Source organism: Monodon monoceros, unplaced genomic scaffold (assembly GCF_005190385.1).
Source record: "Monodon monoceros isolate NGI ecotype Baffin Bay Population unplaced genomic scaffold, NGI_Narwhal_1 Super_Scaffold_21, whole genome shotgun sequence".
NCBI classification, from domain to species: Eukaryota; Metazoa; Chordata; class Mammalia; order Artiodactyla; family Monodontidae; genus Monodon; species Monodon monoceros.
Window position 1 is genome coordinate 60,101,489 of NW_021703778.1, and position 26,893 is coordinate 60,128,381.

Below are 26,893 nucleotides of genomic sequence, written 5' to 3' on the forward strand. Positions count from 1 at the left end.
AACTTCATTACGTACACCATTTGTCTTTCAAGTATTACAGTCAAGTTTACCAAATCTCTCACCATAGCAGAATGTGGATCACCTCATGTAGCCTTGCCATCTGCCACCTAAGCCAATGCAATACACTGGTGTAATGTAGCTCAGCTGTGTTTCTTCTAATGGCAGCAATCCACTTTCAGGATTAATTCCTACATCAGTAGGGAGAGACTTAGTTATGCTGTAGAACAAAAATTCTCTAACTGCAGTAGCTTAAAATAAAAATGCTATTTCTCCTTCATGCTATATGTGTATCTAAATAAACAGGAAGGCTCTTTTCATAGTCCCTCAGGAACCAAGACTGATATAGCAATCACCATCTGAATAGTAAAAATGTTACCATGCTTGAGGGAAAAGAGGGTTCTAAAGAGTCTCACATTAACAACTAAATCCTCGAAACCAGAAGTCACTTTCACTCACGACTCACTGGCCAGAAACTAGTCATATGGCCACACACTAGAAATATTTGGTGAATAGCAGGAATGAAAATCTACATTAGGCTAAAAACAAGCTGACTCTGAAGAATCAAAGAAAAAAATCTAGATGAATAAACTCTGAACTTCTACAAGTTAATGCTGGACCGGGAAGCTTTCTATAAGTACTATGGTATGATAATTAAAATAAGTATGGGTTTCTATTTTTCAATTTAAAAACTGAATACTCTTCAATCTAATAAATTATACACTTAGAATTTTAGTACAGGTAAATAAAATATGGACCAAAATTTATGAAATAAGAGCTTCACTGCAGTGTCTATAATAGTGAAAATAAAAGAACAGTTATAAAGTTATGATTATACCCATACAAAAATACAGGGCAGGGCTTCCCTGGTGGCGCAGTGGTTGGGAGTCCGCCTGCCGATGCGGGGGACACGGGTTCGTGCCCCGGTCCGGGAGGATCCCACATGCTGTGGAGCGGCTGGGCCCGCGAGCCACGGCCGCTGGGCCTGCGAGTCCGGAGCCTGTGCTCTGCGACGGGAGAGGCCACAGCCGTGAGAGGCCCGCGTACAGCAAAAAAAAAAATATATATATATACATATAGGGCAGGGGTTGGCAAACTTTTTCTTCAAGTGCCAGATTGTAAATCCTTGAGACTTACAGACCATATGGCCTCTGTCATGTACAACTGTGCTGTTGTAGTGCAAAAGCTACAACAGACAATATATAAACAAATGACATGGCTGTTTTCTAATAAAATTTTGTTTACAAAAATAGGTAGCCAACTGTGGGTCATAGTTTGCTAGCCCGATATAGAGCAGTTAAAAATCAAGTTTTTAAGGCAGTGCATAAATGCTTAAAATATTTTGAAAGCTTAAAACTACAGTTTATAGTTACCAAATTCTCCACAAATGGCAGGTTTTACTTAGTATTTAGGAGGGAAAATTCATCTTAAAAAAGAGGTTGAATTGGGTGAGTAATGTAGTCAGTTTTTCTGTTCTGTTTTTGGAAAAGTCAAGTGACCCTAGATGTACCTGAAATATTTCTGCAAACCGAAATCCAAGGTCACTTCTGTGATCAGCAGTTATTCAGGCCATTAACATCTGCAGCTACAGCTTCATTTATAGCTTGGTCCAAAAATCTTCATAATGATGACCCTCTGTGTCATCAAAGAAGACTAAATTATGCATAGTATATTCTTTTAAATAACAAAAGTGATTTTATAATACTTTTAAAAAGCAATTAAAAGTCACCTTTAGCTAACTGTAAAAGTAATTTCACCTAGGACACCTCATCCCTCCATGATGTTACAGATGCTGCTACAGATGTGTTTGATTCCTTACAAGATGATCCAAGTGAAGTATCTTGGAGTTTATAGATTTTGAGATGAAAATTAAACATTACCATGACTTTAAAAAAATCTATTTGACTATTCATTTTGTGTACATGGATTGGCAGATATGCCTCATTAGTAAACAATATTTTTAAAATAATCATTTCTCTTTTAATGCTTAGACATAGGTAAATTGTGTTTTATTTTTTAGCTGAAAAAACAAGTCAGTGTTATAGTAATCTGGTAAAAATGAAACACTTGCAATTCTTTTTAGTGCCTATATACATACAAAAGTCCTAATTCACTGAAGTCAGTACAAGTGAGTGATCCTGGACTAACAAGTTTGATGGAACAAAAATGATCATGTCAACCATAGTTTAAAAATGACATTACAGAAGCCTAAAAAAATGTAATGATGTCAAAACATTTATAATTATTATATAAAGTGTATCTTTAAATCACATGCTGTCTTTCCTGTTAATAGAATATTCACTAACCCCTCCTCTTGAGGTAAAATTCCTCAATTCCTATAAGTAAAAGAGATCAGTAGGTCCTCTTCTTTAGGTTAAGAGGTCCTCCATTCCATATGCATATAATCACTGTAGGAATAATAAATAAAACTGTAATTAGTACCATCAATGGAAGGATTATTTGCAAAAACTGATATATTTGAAAAAGGGACATTCAGTATAAATGCTAGGAAGTATAGATGTGGTAGAAAACACTAACTTCGGAATCAGATCAAATTATGTTCAAATCTTGGCTTTGTAACCTTAGACAAGTAATTGCCCAGATATCTTTTTACTTACAGCTGCAACAATGTGACTCATATCTTGTCAGTTCCTTTTAAAAAATGTTTAGAATAGTTCTTTAAAAATTTATAGGGTGAAAAAAATTACAATTTCCTCCCTAAAACATTGGAGAGATACAAAGGGGAAGAAATAACATAAATAAATATGGCATTCAGATTTTCAACGTAAATTAAAAGTGCATCCACAAAATGAATGTTTCTTAACTGCACATGTAATCAACCGTAATTCTGTTGTTAGGTAACAGGAGACTATAATATAGTAAGGCACCTTGGTAGTTAGTTCTTAGGCAAAGAGTCACTTGAGTGCATCACTGGCTTTCATAGTCAATCAAGAAAGTCTAAGTGCTTGTTGTGTATTGGTTTGTTATGATTTCAAATCCACTTGTTTATGACTTAAGTGAAGTTGTTTTGATCTACAGGTAAATTTGTTTACACTAAGGAAGCTGTGCCAGGATGATGTCATCAACATCTGCTGTTGTTGATAAGTATTCAGCAGCTCAGCCATTACGGGGTGCCGCTGGGGAGGATAATCAATACGAACATATGGAAGAGCAGCTATCAAGTGATGGACATTTAAGCTTTAAATACCAACAATTTGTGAGGACTTACCGAGAGTGTTTAGTCTGGGCAAGGCTACTCTTTTGCTGACTTACATAGCTCTGTGACGATCTTGAGACACTTGCTCCTGCCATGGCCAGGCCACTCTTGGTCCTCAGCAGTGTTAAACTGTGCAGCAGTCTCAGGAAGAGAAGGGACATCTGTTCCTGCCTTGGCAAGGCTACTCCTGGTAGGCAATGGTGTAAGTCATGTAATGGTCCCTGGAGTCTTAACATTTGGAACAGCCCAGCTTGCTTACCGGCACTGGTACTGTCACCCCCTAGCTACGTGCCCCAGCAGCAAGGGACCTACGCTAGCAGCTGATACCCAGCTTTTAGTTGGAAGGACTGACTCTACAGACAACCAATTCCTGGAAAGGTATACCTCAACTAAATTTGGACTTTCTTTCATCTCCTCTTTGCCTAGAACAATAGTGTAATCAATCTATTATTAGTTTGGAGTATGTTATTTCTTTATTAGCTAATTAACAGACATTATCCTGTATGGTATCAGCTTGCAAAATGTTATTTTTATAAATTATAATTCTCACAGGGAACTGCTGTTAAATAAGTTATTGGCAAAGAAAATCTCAGTCCCTGAGCACAATTTGCCTGGACAAAACAGCACTCTAAAGCAGGTGGTGGCAATCTACAGTCCACTGGCCAAATCCAACCAACATTCTGTTTTTGTAAATAAAGTTTTATTGGAACACAAACAGGCTACCATTTACATATTGTCTATAGGTGCTCTTAAGCTATAAGGAAGAGTTGGATAATTGTGACCACACAGTCCACAATTATTCACTATCTGGCTCTACAGAGAAAAAGTTTGCTGACCACTGTGCTAAAGCACTGCTACTCAAAGGTTTGGTTTGCATACCTGAATTGTCTGTTCCCGATCAGAAATGAGATAAAGAGATTATGTGAAAACAGAAACCAACTATGTTACCAAGTACAATGTTTACTTCAACTATTTTTTTGTTTTCATTGCTAGACTTTTTCAATAAAGGATTTATAGTCTGGTACAGGTTCCTTTTCTCACAGTGGATAGGTATAAACTATTCATTGATCAGGTACTTTCAGTACCACTACTGTAAGTATATAGGGGCAGGAGAAGGAACTACTCAAAACTCACAAGGGACTACAGTGTCACTTAGAGACTTATTTTGGTACAGTGCTCTAGGTTTTTGAAGCATTAGGTGGCAGCCTTGGCAACTAATTGAATGAGATTCAGAAAATGGTCCTTACACAGACATTTTCTTCCCTTTACTCCAAAAGTCTTCTCTGCTATAGATTTATGTTTCAACAAGGTGAAGGATGACAGTTAATAAGTCCCTCTATCCCATCTTTTCTTGGGAGCAGGAAAGATAAAAATATTTGCCCCCACCCTCAAAAATATTCAAGAAAATAAGTCAATAAAATATTTTGTCTATTTAGCCTCTTTAATTTACTGAGCAGATAGAAAATTATAATATTAAATTATAATTCTCTTGAAGTAGAAGAATTTGTAAAGCAAATCAATCCTCTGTAATTATTAGCAGTTCTTCCCCCTGTACTTTAAGTCTCAATTTAAAATAAATCATGCATCAATTAAAGAATATGGAATAAAATCTACCACTAACTTTAACATGAAATTTCCTTGAGCAATATACAATTTCTAGAGGCGCCAAAGGTAATCCGACTCAAGCAGCTTTCTGAAAAATAAAATTATTCAGGGACAGATTTTTATTGCAAATATTTACTCAAAAACTACTATATACAGCAGAATTTTAATAGCCATTTTAAACATTTAACATTCAGTGAAACAAAATTTTAAGAATTCAAAGCACATTTTAAGAAGTAAAAATGTAGCATTTTAAATAAAAGTTTGTTAGTACGTCAAAGCAAACTACTGTTACTCATATTATTCATTTCTATATCTATTATTTTCTATATGATAAAAAACTGAAAAAATCAATTTAGCAGCCATCTTATGGATAAATTAGGCTAAATATCCCAAACCAATTTTTTACATCCTGCTTTAGGTCCCATTTGAATTTTCTATTTTACAATTACAGAAAAAATCACTTAAACATGGCTGAATTCATGCCAGGACATGTTTTCAGTTTACTGCTTTACAATATCTACATTAATCCATACTTTGGTTTGGTTTCCAGACCATTTTTATGGGTCTATTTCTAAAGAAGATCATTAAAACAATATTAAGAGCATAATAGCTACAGGAGTTTCAACAGTGGGTTTCTACTTTATACAACTAGTACATCAAGGGATTTCTGCACAGCTTACACACTGACAAAAAGCACAAATATAAATTTTTATTTTAATAATTTCACTTTCACTGAAAGTTTAATTAAGGTAAGCTTACAGCCTGGCAGGCTAACACTTGTATGGAGGTACACAGATTCAAATATTCTGTTTACATGCTTCTGGCAGTCTGGAATGTAATATTATATCCAAAATTAAGTTTATGTTCATCCAATTTCTCATTAGATCAACGAATTTAGCATTCTAAACATGCTCCATTTACCAGTATCATACTCAAAATGAAACCTTCATTAACAAAGCCAATTGGCCATTATTTTAAATCAATTATTCCCAAAAGGTATGTGGTTTCCAAATCTCTTCCTTTAAGTTAATTGAAAAGGATGTACAGGTAATAAGGACTTTTAGTTTAGAACTGATGGAAATTTCAAAAGCTTTATTAATATAAATAATATTCTAATATTCAATTCATATTGACCACCAGGTTCCATAACCTCGAAAACTGCTAAATGAGACTTTTTCATTGCAAACTTAACTTTCATTAAAATCTTATTCATGTCGTAAAAACTTCTTGGAAATTCATACTAATCATGCTATTAATGATGAATTGATTTAATAACCTAGGCTGAATATACAGGTAAAGTGTATGAATGACCTCCCTCACATTTTTCTATCTCTGCACTCTGCAACAGCACCACTGAGCTCACCTGATAGCACTGTTCCAAATGCTCTTAACGTTGGTACACTAAAACTTAGAATGCCTAATTAATTTCAACTTCTTTCTTTTTCATCTGCCAGGTCTCCTGTTGTCTCTGTTGTGCTAAGGCTATTTTCTCCAGGAACGTCATCTGTTTGATCAGACACTACTTCATCAGTCTTGGCTGAAGGATCACCACTACCTTTCTGAAGAATCTCTGTGGCTTCAAACTCAAGCACTTCTGATGGAGTCAAAGGTTCCAAATGAATACTGCCTTGCTCACTAACATCAGAACTAACAGATTCAGGTTCATCTCTTTTTCTCAAAAACTGATCAATGCTAACATCACCAGATGTTAACTGCAAATCCTTAATATTCTTTGAAGAAAATCTAGCTTCACTGGCATTGCAATCTTCAATCTGATCACGTGCAATGAGGTTTTCTGAACTTTGGCACCTCTTCAACTCTATTTCCTGACAAATGTGCTCTATTTGTTTTTCCTTTTCCACCTTATCTGCATCAATAATTGAATCATAACTGAAGATATTCTTTGAGCCAGTTTCCTGGTCTTCAAGACAGGTATCATTTTCTTTATCTGAACCTGATACACCTTCTTCACTTTTTGTTGTTGATGAGCCTTCGAATAAATGCACATCACATCCATTTTTTATTTCCTCTGAAGAAGCTTCATCTTGTTTACTGAAAAAATAAAGCTATTTATTATCTATTTCTTTATAGTACAATGTATTTGAACACTATTAAAATAAAGACATTCTCTAAAAAGAAAAAAATAATAAAAGGCACACTTGCCCACCAAAAAACAAAATTGAGGTCCCTGGTCTTTGTCATGATGTTACAATTTAGGAGGTGGCCATGTTCTTGGGCAAAAAAGTGAGAAACTCCGTAGTCGCATATTAAAAGGAGTCCTGAGGAGTCTATTCACTGGTTTTAGTTCTGGTTATCATTATTTTTATCTGTTCATACCCTTGCTTATTTTTAGTTAAAATGTAAGTGTGCTTATTAATTCGTAAGAGTCATTTAAATAAGGAATGAATATATGTGGAAAAAACCCTATTTCTCTTTTATGATTTATATGTCCTCTTGGGCTTAGAGTGTTTTCCCTATGCAAAATCAACTAAGCATTCACAAACATCTTACTGATTTTTTAACAGCCTAATTTATAAAAACATAAACACATGCCTAAAAAAATATGTAAATATAAAACATGCATACATATATGCTTATGTGTACACCTGTCTGTGTGTTTACTCTTACCCCGGTGTGTTAACAGAAACTATTTAGTGAATATAGTTCCCTATGCTATATAGTAGGACCTTGTTGTTTATCTATTTTATATATAGTAGGGTGTATATGTTAATCCCAAACTCCTAATTTATCCCTCCTCCACCCCCTTTCCCCTTTGGTAACCATAAGGTTTGTCTTCTATGTCTGTGAGTCTTAGAAACACGAGATTTCTAAGAGGCTCTCCAGTCCCTTATGTAGATGTAACAATGCTTATTTTAATAAAAAGAAATTTAATGATTACATTTATATTAGTTCTTACATTAATCCACCTGGAATTTAGACTTTTTCCTAATGAACTGCCCAAATATCAAAGCAATGTTATCAGATAGTCATTTATTATTTACTAAATTATATTTAAAAGACTGTTTCTCTGCTATTTATTTTGTTCTGATGTGTCTTTTGACTATTATAGGCCAATACCACACAGTTTTAACAATTAGAAATTAACATTGTACTTTATTATCTAATAGGTCAAATCACCTACATTCTACTACTCTTCTCCCTAATAGTTTGAAAAAGTAAAAGATAATTGTACAAGGATGCTCATTAAAGCAATGTTTAAAATAGTGAATACAGAAACAACCTAATATCTAACACAGCTGTGATTTTTAAAATTATGGTATTAATAAGTAGAAAAATATGAATCTTACTTTAAACACCACTAGTTTCCAAATCAAATCCAATTTGGATTTTCAACTAAATGCTCATTAACCATAAACTAATTTGGGAAATGACCTATCATGTAAGTTACTAATATATTATTTTCTATCTCAGTAAGTTTTTTTCTTCAAAATCTTCTAAATAGATGCTGCACTTCACTCATCTTGTTATTACTGTGAATTTTATCCATTATATTTTGTAATCACATGTTATTGGTATACCGGAAACATTCTGAATTTTACACCAAGCTGCCTTAATTAATACTCTGATTAATTTCAATCATTCTTAGCTCATTTTCTTGGATCTTACAGGTCAATTACATCATCTGCAAAAAATTATATTTCCCTCATTTAAATTTGTAAAATTCTTATTTTTGTTCAGATCTTATTGAACTGTAATTTACAGAAAATGTTAAAAAATATGGATGTGACTAGTCTGCTTTTTCTAAATCCTTATTTGAATTTTTGTTAACTTTTCCCAACCAAAATTCTAGGAGAAATGCTAGGTGAAGAAAGGGCTAGATAATTGTTCTTTTCTTTTCTTTTTTTTTATGTGGACTATTTTTAAAGTCTTTATTGAGTTTGTTACATTGCTTCTGTTCTATGTTTTGTTTTCTTGGCAGTGAGGCATGTAGGATCCTAGCTCCCCCACCAGGGATCAAACCCACACACCCCCACCCTGCATTGGAAGGTGAAGTCTCAACCACTGGGCCATCAAGGAAGTCCCAGGGCTAGGTAATTTTTCTAGTGAAGTCTAAGAAACATCTTCAAAAGGTCTTATTCCATAATTTTCTTTTTAGAGGCAATAGATTAATTAATCTCATCAGGTTAACAAGCAGCCTACTACAAAACACACAGCATAAAGACAGAAATGGGGAAAGTACTTAATCTAAAAGACAAAATCACCTTTAGCTGCAATAAAGTTCTAATTAGAATGTTGGATTTTCTTTTGCTAAAAAAAAAATCGTGAAATCTTGTGTTCTGCAGTGTTCTACTCAAGCATTAAATTTTTATTTTTATTTTTTTTAAAGTTCTTTTTATTATCAATTAGAAGGTCTTTAGGATTCCCTGGCTTTTTTTTTTTTTTAATTAATTAATTTATTTATTTTTGCTGTGTTGGGTCTTCGTTTCTGTGGGAGAGCTTTCTCTAATTGTGGCAAGCAGGGGCCACTCTTCATCGCGATGCGCGGGCCTCTCACTATCGCGGCCTCTTTTGTTGCAGAGCACAGGCTCCAGACGCGCAAGCTCAGTAGTTGTGGTTCACGGGCCCAGTTGCTCTGCGGCATGTGGGATCTTCCCAGACCAGGGCTCGAACCTGCGTCCCCTGCATCAGCAGGTGGACTCTCAACCACTGCGCCACCAGGGAAGCCCAAGCATTAAAATTTTAAAAACCAATACCTGAATTTTGAACCTTTTATGTTGAGATCCCACCAAAGAAGTAGCTTTACAGCTTTTTGAAAATACTTTAAAAATAAGATATTAAAATTAACTATTTGCAAGAATCGTCACCACCTTATAACCTGTAGCATCTTGTAACTATTTTCATTTAATAGAGGCAATTAAAATCTGTTAACATTTTACTTACTTGTAAGTACTTTAAAAAAATTTAACAACTTATAAAATGTATTCTACATGTTTAACATTTCAAAACTAAGGATCTGTAGTATATTTCTGTTATATTAATATTTCAAAATTTTATTTTAATTAAAAGCCATTACTAAAAGGAACACCATATACAAAATTTAAATAGCCTTTTGCCAATTAACTGAAATATAACACAGCTCAAGTATCATTTTATATACATGAATTTCATGAGATTCAGTTTTTCCTTATATTTACCTTTCAGAATTTGATGTTTCTGTTTCTCCTTCAGCCATATTAGGTCTTGCAAGTTCCTGAAATTATTAATAATAATTTTCTTTTATATTCAAAACTAAGCTTAAACTACTTTTATTATACTAAACTTTCTAGATAAAAAGAACTTAAGTGTGCTACCTAGTATACTAAAGAAAGAGAAAAAATATTTCTCAATTTCAAGTATGTATTAAAATAATTCTCATAACTAAAAGCATGATTTCAAAAATTGCTTTTTAAAAAACTTGTAAGAATTTCAGTGTACCAAAACCTTCTGAATCAATGACATGAAACAGTTATCCAGTTATAACAATACCTGCTTTCCTTAGATTCTTTCAAATGTGGGCCATAATTATAATTACTTGAATAGAAAACTAGTAAAACACAGCTTGAATTTGAATGCGTCATCCACAGTATTTTATACACACATTAAATACAGGTACTTAGATAAAACATTTATGAAATTATGATTTTATATTTGGAGCCATGGTAACCCTTCCATTGTCAAACCAAGTAATATTAAACAATAGATAAATGAAATATTTTTGCTTATTTGAAATGTTTTTTGGTGAGGAAAGAATACACAAAAACCTCAGTAAGCCAGAGGCCAGCCTAACAGTTTATAACAAATTATTGAGCATATATGATGCATGAGGTAGTATGTTAAGAACTTTACATTCACTATCTCATCACTTAATCCTCATATTAGATATTATAAACTCCATTTATACAAATGAGAATAAAGACTGCAGGGGTTAAGTAGAAAACCAAAGGTAATACTACAGTAAGTGGTGACGTTTCAAATCTAGGTCCAGTTCAGCCACAACAGCGATTGATTCAAATCTGTGAAAGTGATATGCTGTATTAATCACATACATGTAATATTTCCTCACTCTCCAAAAGCCCTGCTAAAATGAGGGCAAAGAAATAAAATATTTTCACTCATAAAGACCATGAAAACATCAAAGCATACTAACTGTCAAAGAAATTTCAACAAATTTTTAGATGGATAGTGGCTGGAGGAATCGAAATTGACTTCACAGTGTGGAGGAAGTTACAACTAAATGTCTGAGCAGGGAGTGCAAGGAAAAGAGAATCAGTTTTCCCAGAGAACATAAGAGATCTGGTATTTGGAGAAATTCAGTGTACTATCCAGTACATAAAAGGTAAAAATGAAGCATGAATACTGCTGCTGAGAAATCTAAATGCTCTTTCCCCAACTCACAACAGGTACCTATCCTTTCCTCTACCACTTAGGCCAAAGGTTAACTCTGTGAACTGGAGACAGTCTAGACTTGTGAACACCAGGAATGGCAAAGGGCAGGCATGAGGTACTGAAAGAAAACAGAAAAATTTAGTAGAGGTCCATAAACTGAAAAAAGGGACCCACATTTATCTCTCTGCCTGGCTCCCAGAATGCTAGCAGCCAGAGGAACCACTCTCCACCCCACCACCTGCAGCTGGAATCTAGAAGATTCCTCTTTGGAGAAAATTATCAGCCTCAAAGACTTTGAGAGCATCCTCCCTACCAAAGAATCAGTCAGCTCAGCAACTGATTTTCCTATGTTGAAGTCTAAACAATTGCCATGCAGACTGTGCAGGCCGTATAGCACACCAATCCATGAGGCAACCTTCACAATATAATCCATGTCAGCAGTTCTCCAAGTGTGGTTCACAGACACATGGGGCCTCCAAGACACTTTCAGGAGGCATGTGAGGTTAAAATTCTTGGTACTAAAGCAGTGGCGAGTAAAAATGCTGGCATCTTAACTCAAATCAAGGCACTGACATAGAACCAAAACTATACTAGCAGTCACTGTATTCTCCACTGGCATACACCAAGAGTAAAATTAATTTTATTAAATATCAATCACTGAGTGCATGTCTTTTTAATATTCTGTGTAATGAAATACCAAATATGCATAAAGCACTGCTATTGCGCACTAAAAACACTTGGGTCTGTGACTGAGTTGCAAGCTGAACTTAGCCACATTTTTTTCATGGAACATGATTTTTATTTTAAAGAATAACTGTCAAACTATGAATATTTAGACTTGAGTATTTAGAAGACATTTTCTTCGAAACTGACAAAGTGAGCATGTCACATCAAAGAAAACAACTGACAGTATTTGTTGCCAGTAATAAAATTCAAGGAAAAATTAAATTTTAGGATAACTTGTATCCACTATTCATGAGATTAATGCTAATATTAATGAATGTGATTACCTGATATTATATAATGAAACATGTCAACACTTAGATCTACGTAACTTGTGAACCAATATATTCCAAATGACTAAATGCACATTGTTATAAAATCATGCATGGATAAAAGAGCCGATCAAAGTGTAAGCCAAACCAATAGATTTTAATGTAATAGAGTACAAAAAGTTCAGTGACATGGAGTCAGATTCCACATTGCAACAAACCTTTTAAGAAAAAGTTCACTTGTCTACATTTGATGTCATAAAAAAGAATAATCACAATTATCTGAAGAGATTAAAGTACTAGATGAGGCTGGGTATTTTTCTTATATTTCAACCAAAATAACATATCACAACAGATTGAATGGAGAAACATGAGGATCCAGTTTCCTTCTATTTAACTAGACATTAAAGAGATATGCAAAAGCGTACAACAATTTCATTCTTCTAACTAAATTTCTTTTGTTTTGACAAATAGTTATTTTTCAGAAAAATATTTGCCATTTTAAGTAACAGTATTGTAAAAATTTCATACTTTTAATTTCTAGTACTGTAAACATCAATACATTTTGAGAGTACTAAGGGGTATATATAACAGGGTTGTACCCTGTGGAGTGCTGCAGTGCACAACCTGTATGGCTATGCAAGGCAGCCCTGTCCCCGTCCAAACACAGGGTTTTCGATAAACTTTTTAGCACTTCACTTTTATGGACAGCCAAGGATCACCACACAACTGAAGACATTCTTTACATCAGACAGATCAAAATAAACAAGAGAATAAAGAAAGAGGCTAGGAGACATCAGAGACTTTGCTGGGAACAAAATAAATATGTATAATATATTTAATATGCCTGGAAAGGTATGAAATGTTATGTCCATTAAACAAGAACAAAAAACTATGAAGACAAAACAACTGAAGATCAAATAAAAAGCACAATTCAAAACTAAATATATGGCAACTAAAATAAGCAATTAAATTTAGAAAATCTTTTTTGAAAGGCTGAATGAAAGGACAAAAAGATGGAAGGCAAGAAAGAAAATGCCATACAATCAAAAGAGTTGATGCAGGAAGTAGTGTCAGATCAATAGGAGTTTCAAAAAAAAGAGAGAACAGAGAAAATAAAAGTGAAAATTTACCAAAGAAATAAAACAAGAAAATTTCCCCCAAACAGAAATATCCAAAATTACAAAGGCTTATCAAATTCCTACCATAATGAATGAAAAAAGGATGATGGGTGAACATATGAAATTTCAAAACACCTGAGATAGAGATAATCATTAAAGTTGCCAGAAAGAACAAAATAACATAAACACAAAGAAAGTGGACCAAAAATGGCATCAGACTTAACGAAAACAATACTTTCAAATATGCATAGGAAAAATGTTTTCTATGTACTTCAGCCGAACTATCATTAGAGTAAATACAGTTTTAAATTTACACTAAGTGAAAAAAGAATCAACCTTTCTGTGGAAGTTGTTAGAGGACATGTTTCATCAAAATAAGGAGTAAAACAAGAAAAGAGGAACTCACAGTTCAGGAAACAGGATATCCAACACAAGAAAGTGGCAAAGTAAAATCCTGATACAACAAATTATGCATTAGGCTTAGACAGCAACTAGTTTAAAGCAGCAACTAGTTTAAAGCAGATCGGAGAGAAGATCTCCAGGCCCTCCAACAATTTTTTTTTTGATGTGTGTGAACATTTAGAAAAAATACTTCCAAACATTAGACAACATATCACAACATTTTAAAAAACAGCATTAGGTGCACAGAAGACTAAACAAATCAGTAAAAATATATTTTTACCCAGAAAAGTAAAATGAAGTATAGGAAAGAAAATCATAGTACACTTCCTGGCTCAGTATACATAATGGTCTCAAAAACTGTGATGTTAACTATGCTGACATCAGTGCTATGCCAAGCCATCTAGAAACAAGAGATAAAATACACATAACATAAAATTTCCCATCTTAACCGTTTTTAAATGTATAGTTCACTGGTATTAAATACATTCACATTGTTATGCAATCATTACCACCAGCCATCCCCATTACTTTTTTCATCTTGTAAAACTGAAACTCTACACCCATTAAACAATAGCTCCTTATTCTCCCCTCCCCACAGCCTCTGGCAACCACCACTATACTCTCTCTTTTATTTTTTTTAAGTACCTCATACAAATGAAATCACATAATATCTGTCTTCTTGTGACTGGCTTATTACACTAGCAAAATGTCCTCAAAGTTAATCCATATTGCAGAATCCCCTTCCTTCTTATGGCTGAATATTGCATGGTATGCATATACCACATTTTTCTTATTCTTTCATCTATTGATGGACACTTGGTTTACTTCCATGTTTTAGCTATTGTGAATAATGCTGCTATGAAAATAGGAGTACAAATATCTCTTCAACTCTTTGCTTTCAAGTCTTTGGGGTACAGTATACCCAAAAGAGGAATTGCTGGATCATATAATTTTTTTGAGGAACTGTCATAGTGCTTTCCACAATGGCTGTACCATTTTACATTACCAGCAAAAGTGTACAAAGCTTCAATTTCTCCACATCAGCATCAACACCTGTCTTCTGGTTTTGGAGTTTTTTGTGGTTTTGTGTGTGTGTTTTTTTATATGTCTGTGGGTTTTTTGGTTTTTGTTTGTTTTAACAGTAGCCATCCTAATGGGTGTGAGGTGGTGTCTCACTGATTTGCATTTCTCTAATGATTAGTGATGTTGCACATCTATGGGTTTATTGGCCATTTGTCTATCTTCTTTGGAGAAATGCCTGTTCAAGTCCTTTATGCATTTTTGAATTGGGTTGTTTATGTTGTTATTGAGTTTAATGAGTTCTCTATATATTCTGGATATTAATTCCTTATCAGATATATGACTTGCAAATGTTTCCTCCCATTCTATGGGTTGCCTTTTTATTCACTGTATAGTATACTTGATGCACAAAATTATTAATTTGTACAATTTTTTTCTTTCATTACCTGTGCCTTTGGTGTAATAACCAAAAAATCACTACCAATTTCAATGTCATGAAGTTTTTGTCCTTTGTTTTATTCTAAGAACTTTATTATTTTAGGTCTTACATTTAAGTCCCTTATCAATTTTGAGTCAATGTTTGTATATAGTGCTGGGTAAGAGTACAACTTAATTCTTTTGCATATGGGTATCCAGTTTTCCCAGCATCATTTATTAAAAAGACTATCCTTTTCCCATTGGTCTTGGCACCCCCATAAAAATTATTTGACCATATATACAAAGGTTTATTTCTGGGCTCTCTATTCTATTCCTTTGGTCTATAGGTCTGTCTTTATCCCAATACCACACTTCTGTTTACTGCAGCTTTGTCACAAATTTTAAAAACAGGACATTTGAGTGCTGCAGTTTTTTTCTTCTTTTTCAAAGTTGTTTTGGCTATTTGAAGTCCCTTGAGCTTCCATATAAATTTTAGGATGAGTTTTTCTATTTCTGCAAAAAATATCTTTGGGATTTTTGCAGGGATTGCAATAAATCTGTAGATTGTTTTGGGTACTATTGGCATTTTAACGATATTAAGTCTTCCAATCCATGAACATGGGTTGTCTTTCCATTTTTTTTTTGTCTTCTCAAATCTCTTTCAGTAAAGTTTTATAGTTTCTTTGTAGAAGTCTTTTACCTCTTTGATTAAGTACATTCCTAAGTATTTTATTCTTTTTTATGCTTTTAAAGTTGTATTGTTTTGTAATTTTCTTTTCAGATTGTTCATTACTTGTGTATAGAAATACAACTGATTTTTGTGTGCTGACTTTGTGTCCTGCTATTTACTTTGCTGAGTTAATGTAAGTTCTAATAGGGTTTTGTATGAAATCTTTAGGGTTTTCTATATATAAAATGGTATCATCTGTTAACAGAGATAATTTTACTGCTTTTCCAATTTAGATGCCTTTTATTTCTTTTTCTTGACTAATTGCTCTGGCTAAAACTTCCAGTACTATGTTGAAAAGAAGTGGTGAAAGTGGACATCTTGCTTTGTTCTTAATCTTAGAGAAAAATTTTTAGTCTTTTACCATTGAGTATGATGTTTGCTGTGGGTTTTTCTTATATGGCTTTATTATGTTGAAGCAGTTTCCTTCTGTTTCTAGGTTGTTGAGCATTTTTAACATGCAAGGGTGCTGAATTGTCAAACACCATATCTGCATCAATTGAGGTGATAATGTGGTTTTTCTTGCTTCCTTTCATTGAGGTGGCTTATTACATTTATCAATTTTCATATATTGAACCATCCTTGCATTCCAGGAGTGAATCCCATTTGTTCATGGTATACAATCCTCTTAATATATTGCTTAATTCTGTTTGCTAGTATTTTGTTGAGGATACTTGCATCAATGTTCATAAGGGATATTTATCTGTAGTTTTCTTTTCTTGTATTGTCTTTGTCTGGCTTTGGTATCAGGGTAATGCTGGCCTCACAGAATGAGTTTAGAAATATTTCTTCCTCTTCAACTTTGGAAAAGTTTGAAAGAAGTGGTATTAGTTCTTATTTAGATGTTTGTTAGAATTCACTAAAGAAGTCGTCAGGTCAAGGGGTTTTCTTTGTTAAGAGATTTTTGATTACTCATTCAATCTCCTTACTAGTTATGGATCTACTCAGATTTTCTATTTCTTCATGATTTAGTCTTGCTAGGTTTTGAGTTTCTAGCAATTTGTCCATTTCATGTAGGTTATCCAATTTGTTGACACAGAGTTCATAGTACTCTCTTAATTTTTATTTCTATAGAAATGGTAGTAATGTACCCACTTTCATTTCTGATTTTAGTAATTTAAGTCTTCTCTCTTTTTAAGTATTTCTGGCTAAAGGTTTATCAATTTTGTTGACCTTAGCAATGAACCAACTTTTCTCTATTGCTTTCTATTCTCTGTTTCATTTATTCCTGTGCTAATTTTACTTCTTTCCTTCTGCCGGCTTTGGATTTAGTTTCTCCTTCGTTTTCTAGTTCCTTAAGTTGTACAGTTAGGTTGCTGCTTTGAGATCTCTCATTTTTTAATATAAGGATTTACAGCCATATATTTCCATTTTAGCATCACTTTCACTGCATTTTAGAAGTTTTGGCATGTTGTATTTTTCTTTTCATTCTTATCTAAGTATTTTCTAATTTCCCTTGTGATTTCTTCTTTGATCCATTGGTTGTTTTAAAGTGTATTGTTTAATTTCTAAACTCTGGTGAATTTTTCATTTTTCCTTTTATTATTTATTTCTAATTTAATCCTGTGATCAGAGAAGATACTTTGTATGACATCTATCTTTTAAAATCCACTGAGATTTAATTTGTGGCTTACTATATGGTATATCCTGGAAAATATCCCATGTGTACTTGAGAAGAATGTGTATTCTGTTGTTGCTGGGTAGAGTGTCCTGTGTATGTCTGCAAATCTAGTAGGTTTATTAAGTCTTCTACTTCCTTACATATCTAATTATTCTATCAATTATTGTGAGTAGAGTACTGAAGTCTCCAACTATTACTGTAGAATTGTCTATTTTTCCCTTCAACTCTGTGAGTTCTTGCTTCATATAAATTGGCAGTCTGTCAGTAGGTGTGTAAATATTCATAATTGTTATATCTTATTGCTGTAGTAAACTTTTTATTAATATATAATGTCCTTTTTCTCTTGTAAGCTTTTTTGATTGAAAGTCTATTTTGTCTGATATTAGTAAAGCCATCCATACTCTCTTTTGGTTACTATTTGCACGGATTATCTTTTTCATCCTTTCCCTTTCAGCTCGTGTCTTTGAATTTCAAGTGAGTCTCTTGTATACAGCATGTAGTTGGATCATGTATTTTTTATCCATTCTGCCAACCTCTGTCCTTTGATTGGAAAGTTTAATACATTAACATTTAGATTAATTACTGATAAGGAGGGACTTATTTTGTCATTGGGCTATTTGTTTTCTATGTATCTTATTACTTTTTTTTGGCTCTCATTTCCTTCATTACTGACTTCTTCTCTGTTTAGTTGATTTTTTTGTAGTGAAATGTTTAAAATATTTTCTCATTTCCCCTTGTGTATATTCTATATCTATTTTCTTTATGGTTACTTTGAGGATTACATGTAATATCCTAAAGTTATAACCCTCTAATCTGAATTTATACCAGCTAATTTCAATAACATACCAAAACTCTGTTCCTTTATAGTTCCATCCCCATTCTTTTTGGTTGCTGATGTCAGAAAATTACATCTTTATTCATTGTATACCTAGATATAAACTAAATGCATTAGTCACCTAAATTATGCAGGAAACAAACTTAGAAGTTACAAACCAAAGTTAGAGAAATACTAAATTTTACACTAAAAAATTCTCTTTTTTCTTTAAATGCATTCATCTCTTAACTCATGTAGAAAACAAAAAGTACAGCTACGAATCACTGTTACAAAATACTAGCTTTTATAATTTCCCATGCACTTACCTTTATTGAGATCTTTATTTTGCCACAGAGCTTTGAGTTGTCATGTACTGTCCTTTCATTTCACCGTGCAGGACTCCCTTGAGCACTTCTGGCAGGGCCGATCTAGTGGTCAAGAACTCTCTCAGTTTTGTTTACGTGAGAATGTCTTAATTTCTAACTTTTGAGTGACAGAATTGCTGGATAGAGGATTCTTGAGGTTTTCTTTTTAGCACTTTGAATATACCGACCCACTGCCTGTTGGCTTCCAAAGTTCCTGATGAGAAGTCTGTGGATAATTTTATTGAGAATCCCTTGTATGTGATGATTCAATTCTCTTTGCTGCTTTCAAGATTCTCCTTACCTTTTGGAAGTTTAATTATAACGTGTCTTAGTGTGGGTCTCTTTGAGTTCATCTTACTTGGAATACATTGTGCTTTCTGAATGTTTACATTCATGTATTTCATCAAATTTTGGAAGTCTGCAGTCATTATTTCTTCAAATATTCTCTCTTTTCCTTCTGGGACTCTCATGATGCAAATGTTGGACTACTTATTGGTGTCCTAAAGCTCCTTTAGGTTCTGTTCACTTTTCTTCAATCTGTTTTCTTTCTGTTCCTCAAACTCAATAATTTCTATTGTCCTATCTTTAGGTTGGCCGATTCTTTCTTCTGTCTGCTCAACTCTGTCTTTGAATCCCTCTAGTGAATTTTTCATCTTCAGTTATTGCACTTTTCATCCCCAGAATTTCTTTTTGGTTTCTTTTAGGTTTTCTATCCCTTTATTTATATTTCCACTTTGTTCACATACTGTTTTCTTGACTTTCTCCACACATTCCTTTTGTTCTCTGGGCATCCTTAAGACAGTTGTTTTAAATTCTTTGTCTAGTATATCTGCCATTATGTCTTTTTCAGGAAAAGTTTCTGTTGATATTTTTTTGTTTTGAATGGGCCATACTTGCCTGTTTCTTTGTATACCTTGTGATTTTTTGTTGAACACTGGACAGTTGAGTCTAATAATGTAGTAACTCTGGGAATCAGATTCTTCCCCTTGCCCAGCATTTGCCTGTTTTATTTTTATTTTTAATTTTTATTGTTGTAGGCTGTCTCTGTTCCCAAATCACCCTGAGGTGTAAACTTAAGGTCTTTGTATGTCTTTTCTGAGCCTTTCCCTGGGCATATGCAATCTCTTTCTAATTTTACCCACATACACAGTTGTTTCTGAATGTCCTAGTCTTTAACGTCTGACTCCTGAAAGGGGGAAAAGTGAAAAATGAAGGGAGAAAAAGGGCTGTACACTTAAATTCCTTGGAAGTCACTTCAGCTGGAGGGGAAGGGGCTTGCAACAATGGGGGAGAGGTGCAACAATAATGTGCCCACTTCTTTGTCTGCAACTCCTTGATAAGAAGCAGCAATCAGATTCCCAGTATCTGGAGGACAAGGTCTTTTTTGCCCACTCTGGCTCCCATAAGTTGTGTGCAATCTGCTCCAGGAACATGTGCACGGCTGCCTGCCATATGGCTGCTATAGTGCTAAGGGCTTAAATTGATGGAAATTAACTGCAATTCACTCTCCAAGTCTTCGCCTGGAAGTTGCAAGCCTTCAACAGACTTTGGAGCTTCAAAATAGTTATATCAGATAGATTCAATCTGTGCAATTGCTGCCTAGGTGGGGAGCCAGATTCCTGGTACTTCCTACTGTGCCATCTTCCCACAACTCTCCTCTCTGTATATTTTTTAAAGTTTTTTCCCCCAGAACATTAAAGTAGTTGAAAAATATTGAAAAGTTGAAAAGTAGATATATTAAACTCACAATAGTAGTTGAAGTTTAAACATTTTATGCCTACCAAAACCAGAATTTATTATCATTTTACTTTTCTGGCTTTAGTGGAAGCAAGCACATCAATAACATTTTCAAAGTCTAATTCTTTTCTTATCTTGTTTCGAATAAGTAAATTGCCATGCTTGGCAATTTCTCTTGACCAAGTGACAATTCTAAATAATTTAAAATTAACTTCAGCTTACTGAAACTTCTTTTGCAGGATGCTACTGTGGCTGGTATGGTTTTAAAATTTTGAACACCACTTTGTTAATCAGTTTTAGAAGACCCAAATATAAGGCTTACATTATATCACAATTTATTAATATTTTATGTTGCTTTAAACAATTCCACATGAAATTTCTATAGAATTTAAATTGTCAAAATATTTAAGAACTGGGTCAGTAGCTGCTTTTTGTAAATCAGATGTAATCTATAGAAAATAACTTTTCTCCAGTTTAAAAGTTCAAAATCTGAAGACATTTCATTTAATTTTTCATATACTTGATTCAAATATGAAGTTAGGTCATTTATAACCTAATGTCTACTTGATCAGCACTTTTCCCATAATTATCAATACTCTCACTTAGTGATTCATGCATTTCCAATTTCTTTTTCACTTATTTTCAAATTCAGGAAGAATATTCACATCTCTTGCTCAAGATTTACATTCACTGAACACACTTTCAAAATTACTTTCATTTGTGGTAAGGAAAGGGATAGGATTTTTATTAAGCACAGAGCTTTATATATGGTCATGCTTTCTAACTGTAAAGCTTTATTAAACTTTTGCCACTTTGTTCAAAATACCATCCCATATAGATAATGTGTAAAAATCTGTAATATTCTTGTAACAAGATGCTTTTGATCTCAATATAATGTATTCTGACATTTGATATTATATCTTTTCATATCTGATACACATCTCTAATTTGTGTGCAAAGTATCAAGTATCTTGATTGAATTTAATCTTGATGCCCATCAGGTATCTGTGATTTTAATGTTGTTTTCAGAATTGACAAGAATATTCCATCTGCTCACTGTATTACCCCAGTCCTAAAATATGTATCCTTTGTACAATACTAAAAAAAAGATGATCATATTTGAATTGACAAATGCAGCATTTTTTGTATTAAATTATGATTATGAGCTGGGCAAGGCACAAATTTGGCATAATTATTTTGGGGGAGAAATACTGGCTTATACACACTTATATATTTGTGCCTTACCTATTCCATTATCATATCCTGGCCAGGACAATTTTCTTACATAAGCATCAACTCTTGCTAACTTACTGATAATGTGATAAGCTAGACCATATCTAGTTTTTTTTTTAAATAACAGCTTTATTGAGATATAATTAATCCAGTTTTTCATTTTGTTGCAATTAAGTCTAAACTTTCTTCTCTTGCAATGACATCATTCTTAATGTAAATATACCTAGTAATCATAAACATTAATTCATGATGTACTATATCTGGTTTATAATCAAAAAGTAAGAAAAATTATTTTGCTTCTTTTATTCTTCTTAGTATTTCAGATTTAACATGATTTCCTAATAACATTATAAATTTGCTTTGAATTTTACTACACAAATGAAACACATAGTATTTATAATGATTAGCTGTATGATTTTAATGTCCTTAGTTCAACTGAATTTAGAACATTCCAGCATCTGAGCTTCCAATAATTTCTTGTGCTACTTTGAGAAATAAATTATTTTTGCACGAAACATACAATATGTAAAATCACTCACACATATTTCATCACATTCTGTAAAGCATCATCTATTAAACTATCAGTCTAAATATACATTAAAAAACACTTCCATTTAAAAAAATCATCATGATGAAATATGATTTTTTCATTATCACAAATTCTGTTTAAATTTTTCCAATCTTTGAAACCACTTTTTGAGTTGCAAATATTTGATTCTGTTGTAATTTTTGCTAAAAAGAATGCACAGGAAACACAAACTAAAGATAAAGATTCTTTGGAATAAATGAGCCAGTCACAATGAATTAACTCACCACTAGACAATTTTTTAAAAGACCCATCTTTTGAAAATCTTTGCCCACCATGTGAAACACATACTCTACAATCTGCATCTTGTTCTTGGATGGTCCCCTGCTCTATTAAAATCATTTTACTTTATTAGAAACAGGTGACCATGATGAAGAATTAAACATTTAATTCAAATAGCATCTTCTATTTTCTTGCACATGCTTATATTCACTAGCTTCTGAAATTTCTAACATGCCATTATCTTATCTTTTTTGCACAATTCAAAGAAAATTCTTTATTTAACTCTATATTTCATAGTAATTCTATTCTGATAGTGTCAGTGTTAGAGATTTCATTTTAAGTAGCTGGAATATTTTTTTCTACCAAACCTGTTACTGTCCCCTATAATTTTGATCAATTTCTTGATGCAGGCATATTTCTTCTTTTTCTAAACAATGGACCACTTGAGTTTTTAAATGCCATATTTATTTTTAAGAATTTTAGTATAAATTTTAAATATATTTATTTTTAATTAACACATTCAGTTAAATATAATAATTAATTTATATGAATTAGTTCATATAATTTATAATATTTAACAGGTCTCCATAAACATTTGTATGAAAAATACAAAAATCAATAATTACAAACAATAGAAAACTACATACCAGGTTTCCAGACCAATGGGGTGAAAAAAAAGTAGTGAAAAATATTTTTTATATAAACAAGTGAGTAACAGTAAATTATCACTGTTTTAAGTGAAGAAAGTATAAAGTTTCCTGGTAAGAAAATACTTTTTCAGAAAATTTTCACATTTCATCAAATTTATTTATGAAAGGTCAAATATATTAATAAATAAAATTTGTATTACTTACCTTAGTACCCTTAATAATATTGTAAAAAAGATCATATAAACATGTATTTTTAATTAAACAAAAGTTTACCTTTTACCTAGCAGTACCATGTGAAGCTACAAACAATGAAAACAACTTGTCACCTTCCCTCATGACTGAACAAGGACCATCAAAAAAGCAGAAGTGAGACCTTGTTGTTCTTGTGTCCCCCATGTGCATTGACTCTCAGGGTCATACAAGTGCAAGGCTGGATGCTGTCTTTAATTACAGTTTTGAAATTATGTTCATCATGGATTACTCTGCATTAATTTTTATTCTTAAACATATTAAAAGAAAATATTTATCTGATTATTGAATTTTCTGTAGCTCCCTTGAATTTTTTGCCAGAGGTGAGGTCTCACTTGCCTCATTCTAATTCTGGCCCTGGCTGGGATGCTGGGGTTGGGGGGATAAAGGAAAGTAGGAATGGTGGTCTAGAGAAGCAAATTCTTAATTACTATAACAGTAAGTCCTAGTTGAAAAAAAGACAAGTAAAAATATGGTTACATTATTTAGAAATATGGAGATAAATATTTCATCAAATAGCTAAAAGAGTTGAAAATAGCTACCTCTGAAGAGTTGGATGGAAAAGGGTGAGGGAGATGAGTTAGTACTTTTATGATAAACTAGCCACACAAATTTTTAACTTTTAATTCGATAAAAATAAAACATAATTTTACAAAGTCTGAAACTCTCAAGTGTCTGAAAAAGTTACAAAGCAAAAAGCAATAAAAACAGAACAAAAAAGAAAAACAAAAACCTTAGAAATTCTTTATGGATAGCCCCAAGTAGTCTTACAGAAATAGGCTATAGGGTTAATTTGCCATTTCATTAGTGAAATTACAGGGGACCTCTATTTTGTATATTATGTGTATGTTTGAATTGAGAAAAGAATATTTTTAAAAAGAGAGAGAAAAAACACCATAAAGTCACCCTGAGAGGACTCTTGTGTGTACCTACCATACCTGATATGCTTGGAATATGGTAGTTATCTTATTGGATTACAATTCTTTCATGTCCAATTGTCCTACTAGATTTTGACCACCTTGGGGATAGGGAAATAATTTTATTAATCTTAGTTCCCAATATAAAGATTCCTGGAACATGCTATCAAGTGTTTCCTAATAGCCTTGAAGGAAGCAACGAAAGAGAAAGGCATCTGTACCCACCTTCTCTCTCTTACCCCTCTACTTAGTTATAATGAAACTATACTAACCAGACTAGAGGGGAAGAGTTATGGTATATATATATGTGTGTGTGTGTGTGTGTGTGTGTATATATATATATATATATATATATATATATATATAGTTAGGATATAAAAGCAGTAAAATGTTGCAGTGTATAGAATATACATGGTAGCAGAACAGAGATTGTTTTAGAAACTCACCATATAATATGAATTCCAAATACAATCTAGCATATGAAAGGAATTAATTTTGAAAGAGGAAATGTAAAACTATACAAATGAAAAACTGACAACAGGAAAATATTATTGGGGTACAACATTGATTCCACTACAAGCCATCTGATCAAAATCTTGAAGAATAATTCAAGCTATCCACCATCTCACATGTGTACTTAAACACTTGGGTCTATTCGAGGGACTATCCACACCACATATATTTGAAAGAAGTACCAGACCAAAACTGTTCTATGTGGTCTTCCATTCAATATGGCTTCCTTTAACTCTGCTTATGGCCTGCTAAATTTTTAGCATAAGCTTTTTTTCTTTTAACAAAAAATAAACTTAAGAAAGTTGGTTTATGTAAGAAAAGGTTGGTTTTACTTGACACAGATGCAACAGGGCAATCAAAGGAAAGTAAGAGTTTGATGATTTATTCAAGTATGAATGCATCAGGAAAGAATCAGTGGACGATGTTATGAAATGATGAATTCGTAAGTTTTCTTCATGTCCATGCTTTTATGTATTTGGAAAGAAGAGAGGCAAACCCTGTTGTCCCCAGGGTACATGGGCCAACTGGGTGATGGAAGAAAACATTTCTATTCTCAAGACCCAGAGACACAGAGCCAGCTTGAGAGCCTGAGAACAACAGAGAACATCACAGCAATCCCCACCACCCACCACTGGGCTAGCAAACATCAAATAACAAGCAACAGCTATAATGCTGGAAGAAAGGTAAGAGTGTAGAGAGAGAGAGACAACCTCTGTGGCTCAGTCTCACGAGGAAAGGCTAAAACATGATACCGAGAAAAAAACCTACAGTAATATAACTTCCACCCTAAGCGCAAGGAAATATTACAGGAATTGAACTTGGCAGTATATGGAGGGTAACCATAGTGATAAAAATAACAAAACCCTGGCTTTCCCTGGTGGCGCAGTGGTTGAGACTACGCATGCCGATGCAGGGGACACGGATTCGTGCCCCGGTCCGGGAAGATCCCACATGCCGCGGAGCGGCTGGGCCCGTGAGCCATGGCCGCTGAGCCTGCGCGTCCGGAGCCTGTGCTCCGCAACGGGAGAGGCCACAACAGTGAGAGGCCCGCGTACCGCAAAAAAAAAAAAAAAAAAACAACAACCCAAGTCAACTCACTACTAGGTAGACCAAATCCCACACTAATGGCCTAACATGAGAAAAATCATGCCCATTTTCAGATATAAATACTATTTATCTCAGTCCTACACATAATGTCTTGCTTTCAACCAGACATACACAGAAAAAGCAAAGGAAAAAAACCAAAAGTACACTGTCAGAAGATAAAACAATTAGCAGAACCAGACTTAGACACAACCCAGCTGTTGGAACTATCAGACAGAAAATTTTAAATTACTATGATTAATATGTTAAATGCTCTGGTAGAAAAAGGAGGACAACATGCATGATCAGATAGGAATTTTATCAAAGGATCAGAAACTGTTAAGAATCAATGCAAATGCTAGGAAAAAAACCCCAAACAAATCACAATCACAGAAATGAAAAATGTTTTTGATGGGTTCAACAGTAGACCTTACACAGCTGAAAAATGAATCTGTATATAGGTCAATAGATAAAAATTACCCAAACTGAAACACTAAGAAAAAAAAGTGTGGTGGGAGGTGGGGAGGAGGGGATGGGGAGACTAGAACAGGGCATCTAAGAACAGGGATTAATATCAAATGGTATAACATATGTGAAATTGAAACTCCAGAAGTAGAAGATACAGGACAAGTCAGAGAATACTGATCAGGACAAATGCCAAAAATAAATACATAAACATATAAATAAACAACTGAGCAAACCAGACTTAGACACATCATGTTCAAACTGATAAGTACTAAAGATAAAGACAAAATCTTGAGGGCAGCCAAAGAAAATTGACACATTACATACATATATAGAAACAAAGATAAAAATTACAGTAAGACATCACATCAGAAAATATGCATGCCAAGAGACAATAAAATGACTTCTTTAAATGCTGAAAGAAAAGTTAACCCAGAATTCTATACTCACCAAAAAATTACTTTCAAAAATGAAAAATAATGATTTTTTTGAAGGAAAAAAGCATGGAGGAAGTAATCACCAGTAGATATGCAGTATGAGATATTTCAAAGGA

General features: G+C 33.4%; 1 protein-coding gene across 13 annotated transcripts in view; it reads right to left on the bottom strand.

Annotated features, from left to right (window-relative positions):
- The window catches only part of ZNF280D (zinc finger protein 280D), a 326,315-nt gene that overhangs the window by 35,008 nt on the left and 264,414 nt on the right, over positions 1 to 26,893 (bottom strand). For 12 of the 13 annotated variants that reach the window (XM_029236531.1, XM_029236529.1, XM_029236534.1 and 9 more), the window contains 2 exons: positions 9,976 to 10,031; positions 4,928 to 6,871 (listed from right to left, as the gene is read on the bottom strand). The exons of the other annotated variant lie outside the window; for it this stretch is intronic. In XM_029236531.1, coding sequence (XP_029092364.1) covers positions 6,247 to 6,871; positions 9,976 to 10,031 — 681 coding nt within the window. In that variant the 3' untranslated portion in view covers positions 4,928 to 6,246. Of the gene's footprint in view, positions 1 to 4,927; positions 6,872 to 9,975; positions 10,032 to 26,893 lie in introns of those variants that run through there. 13 annotated transcript variants of the gene reach the window in all.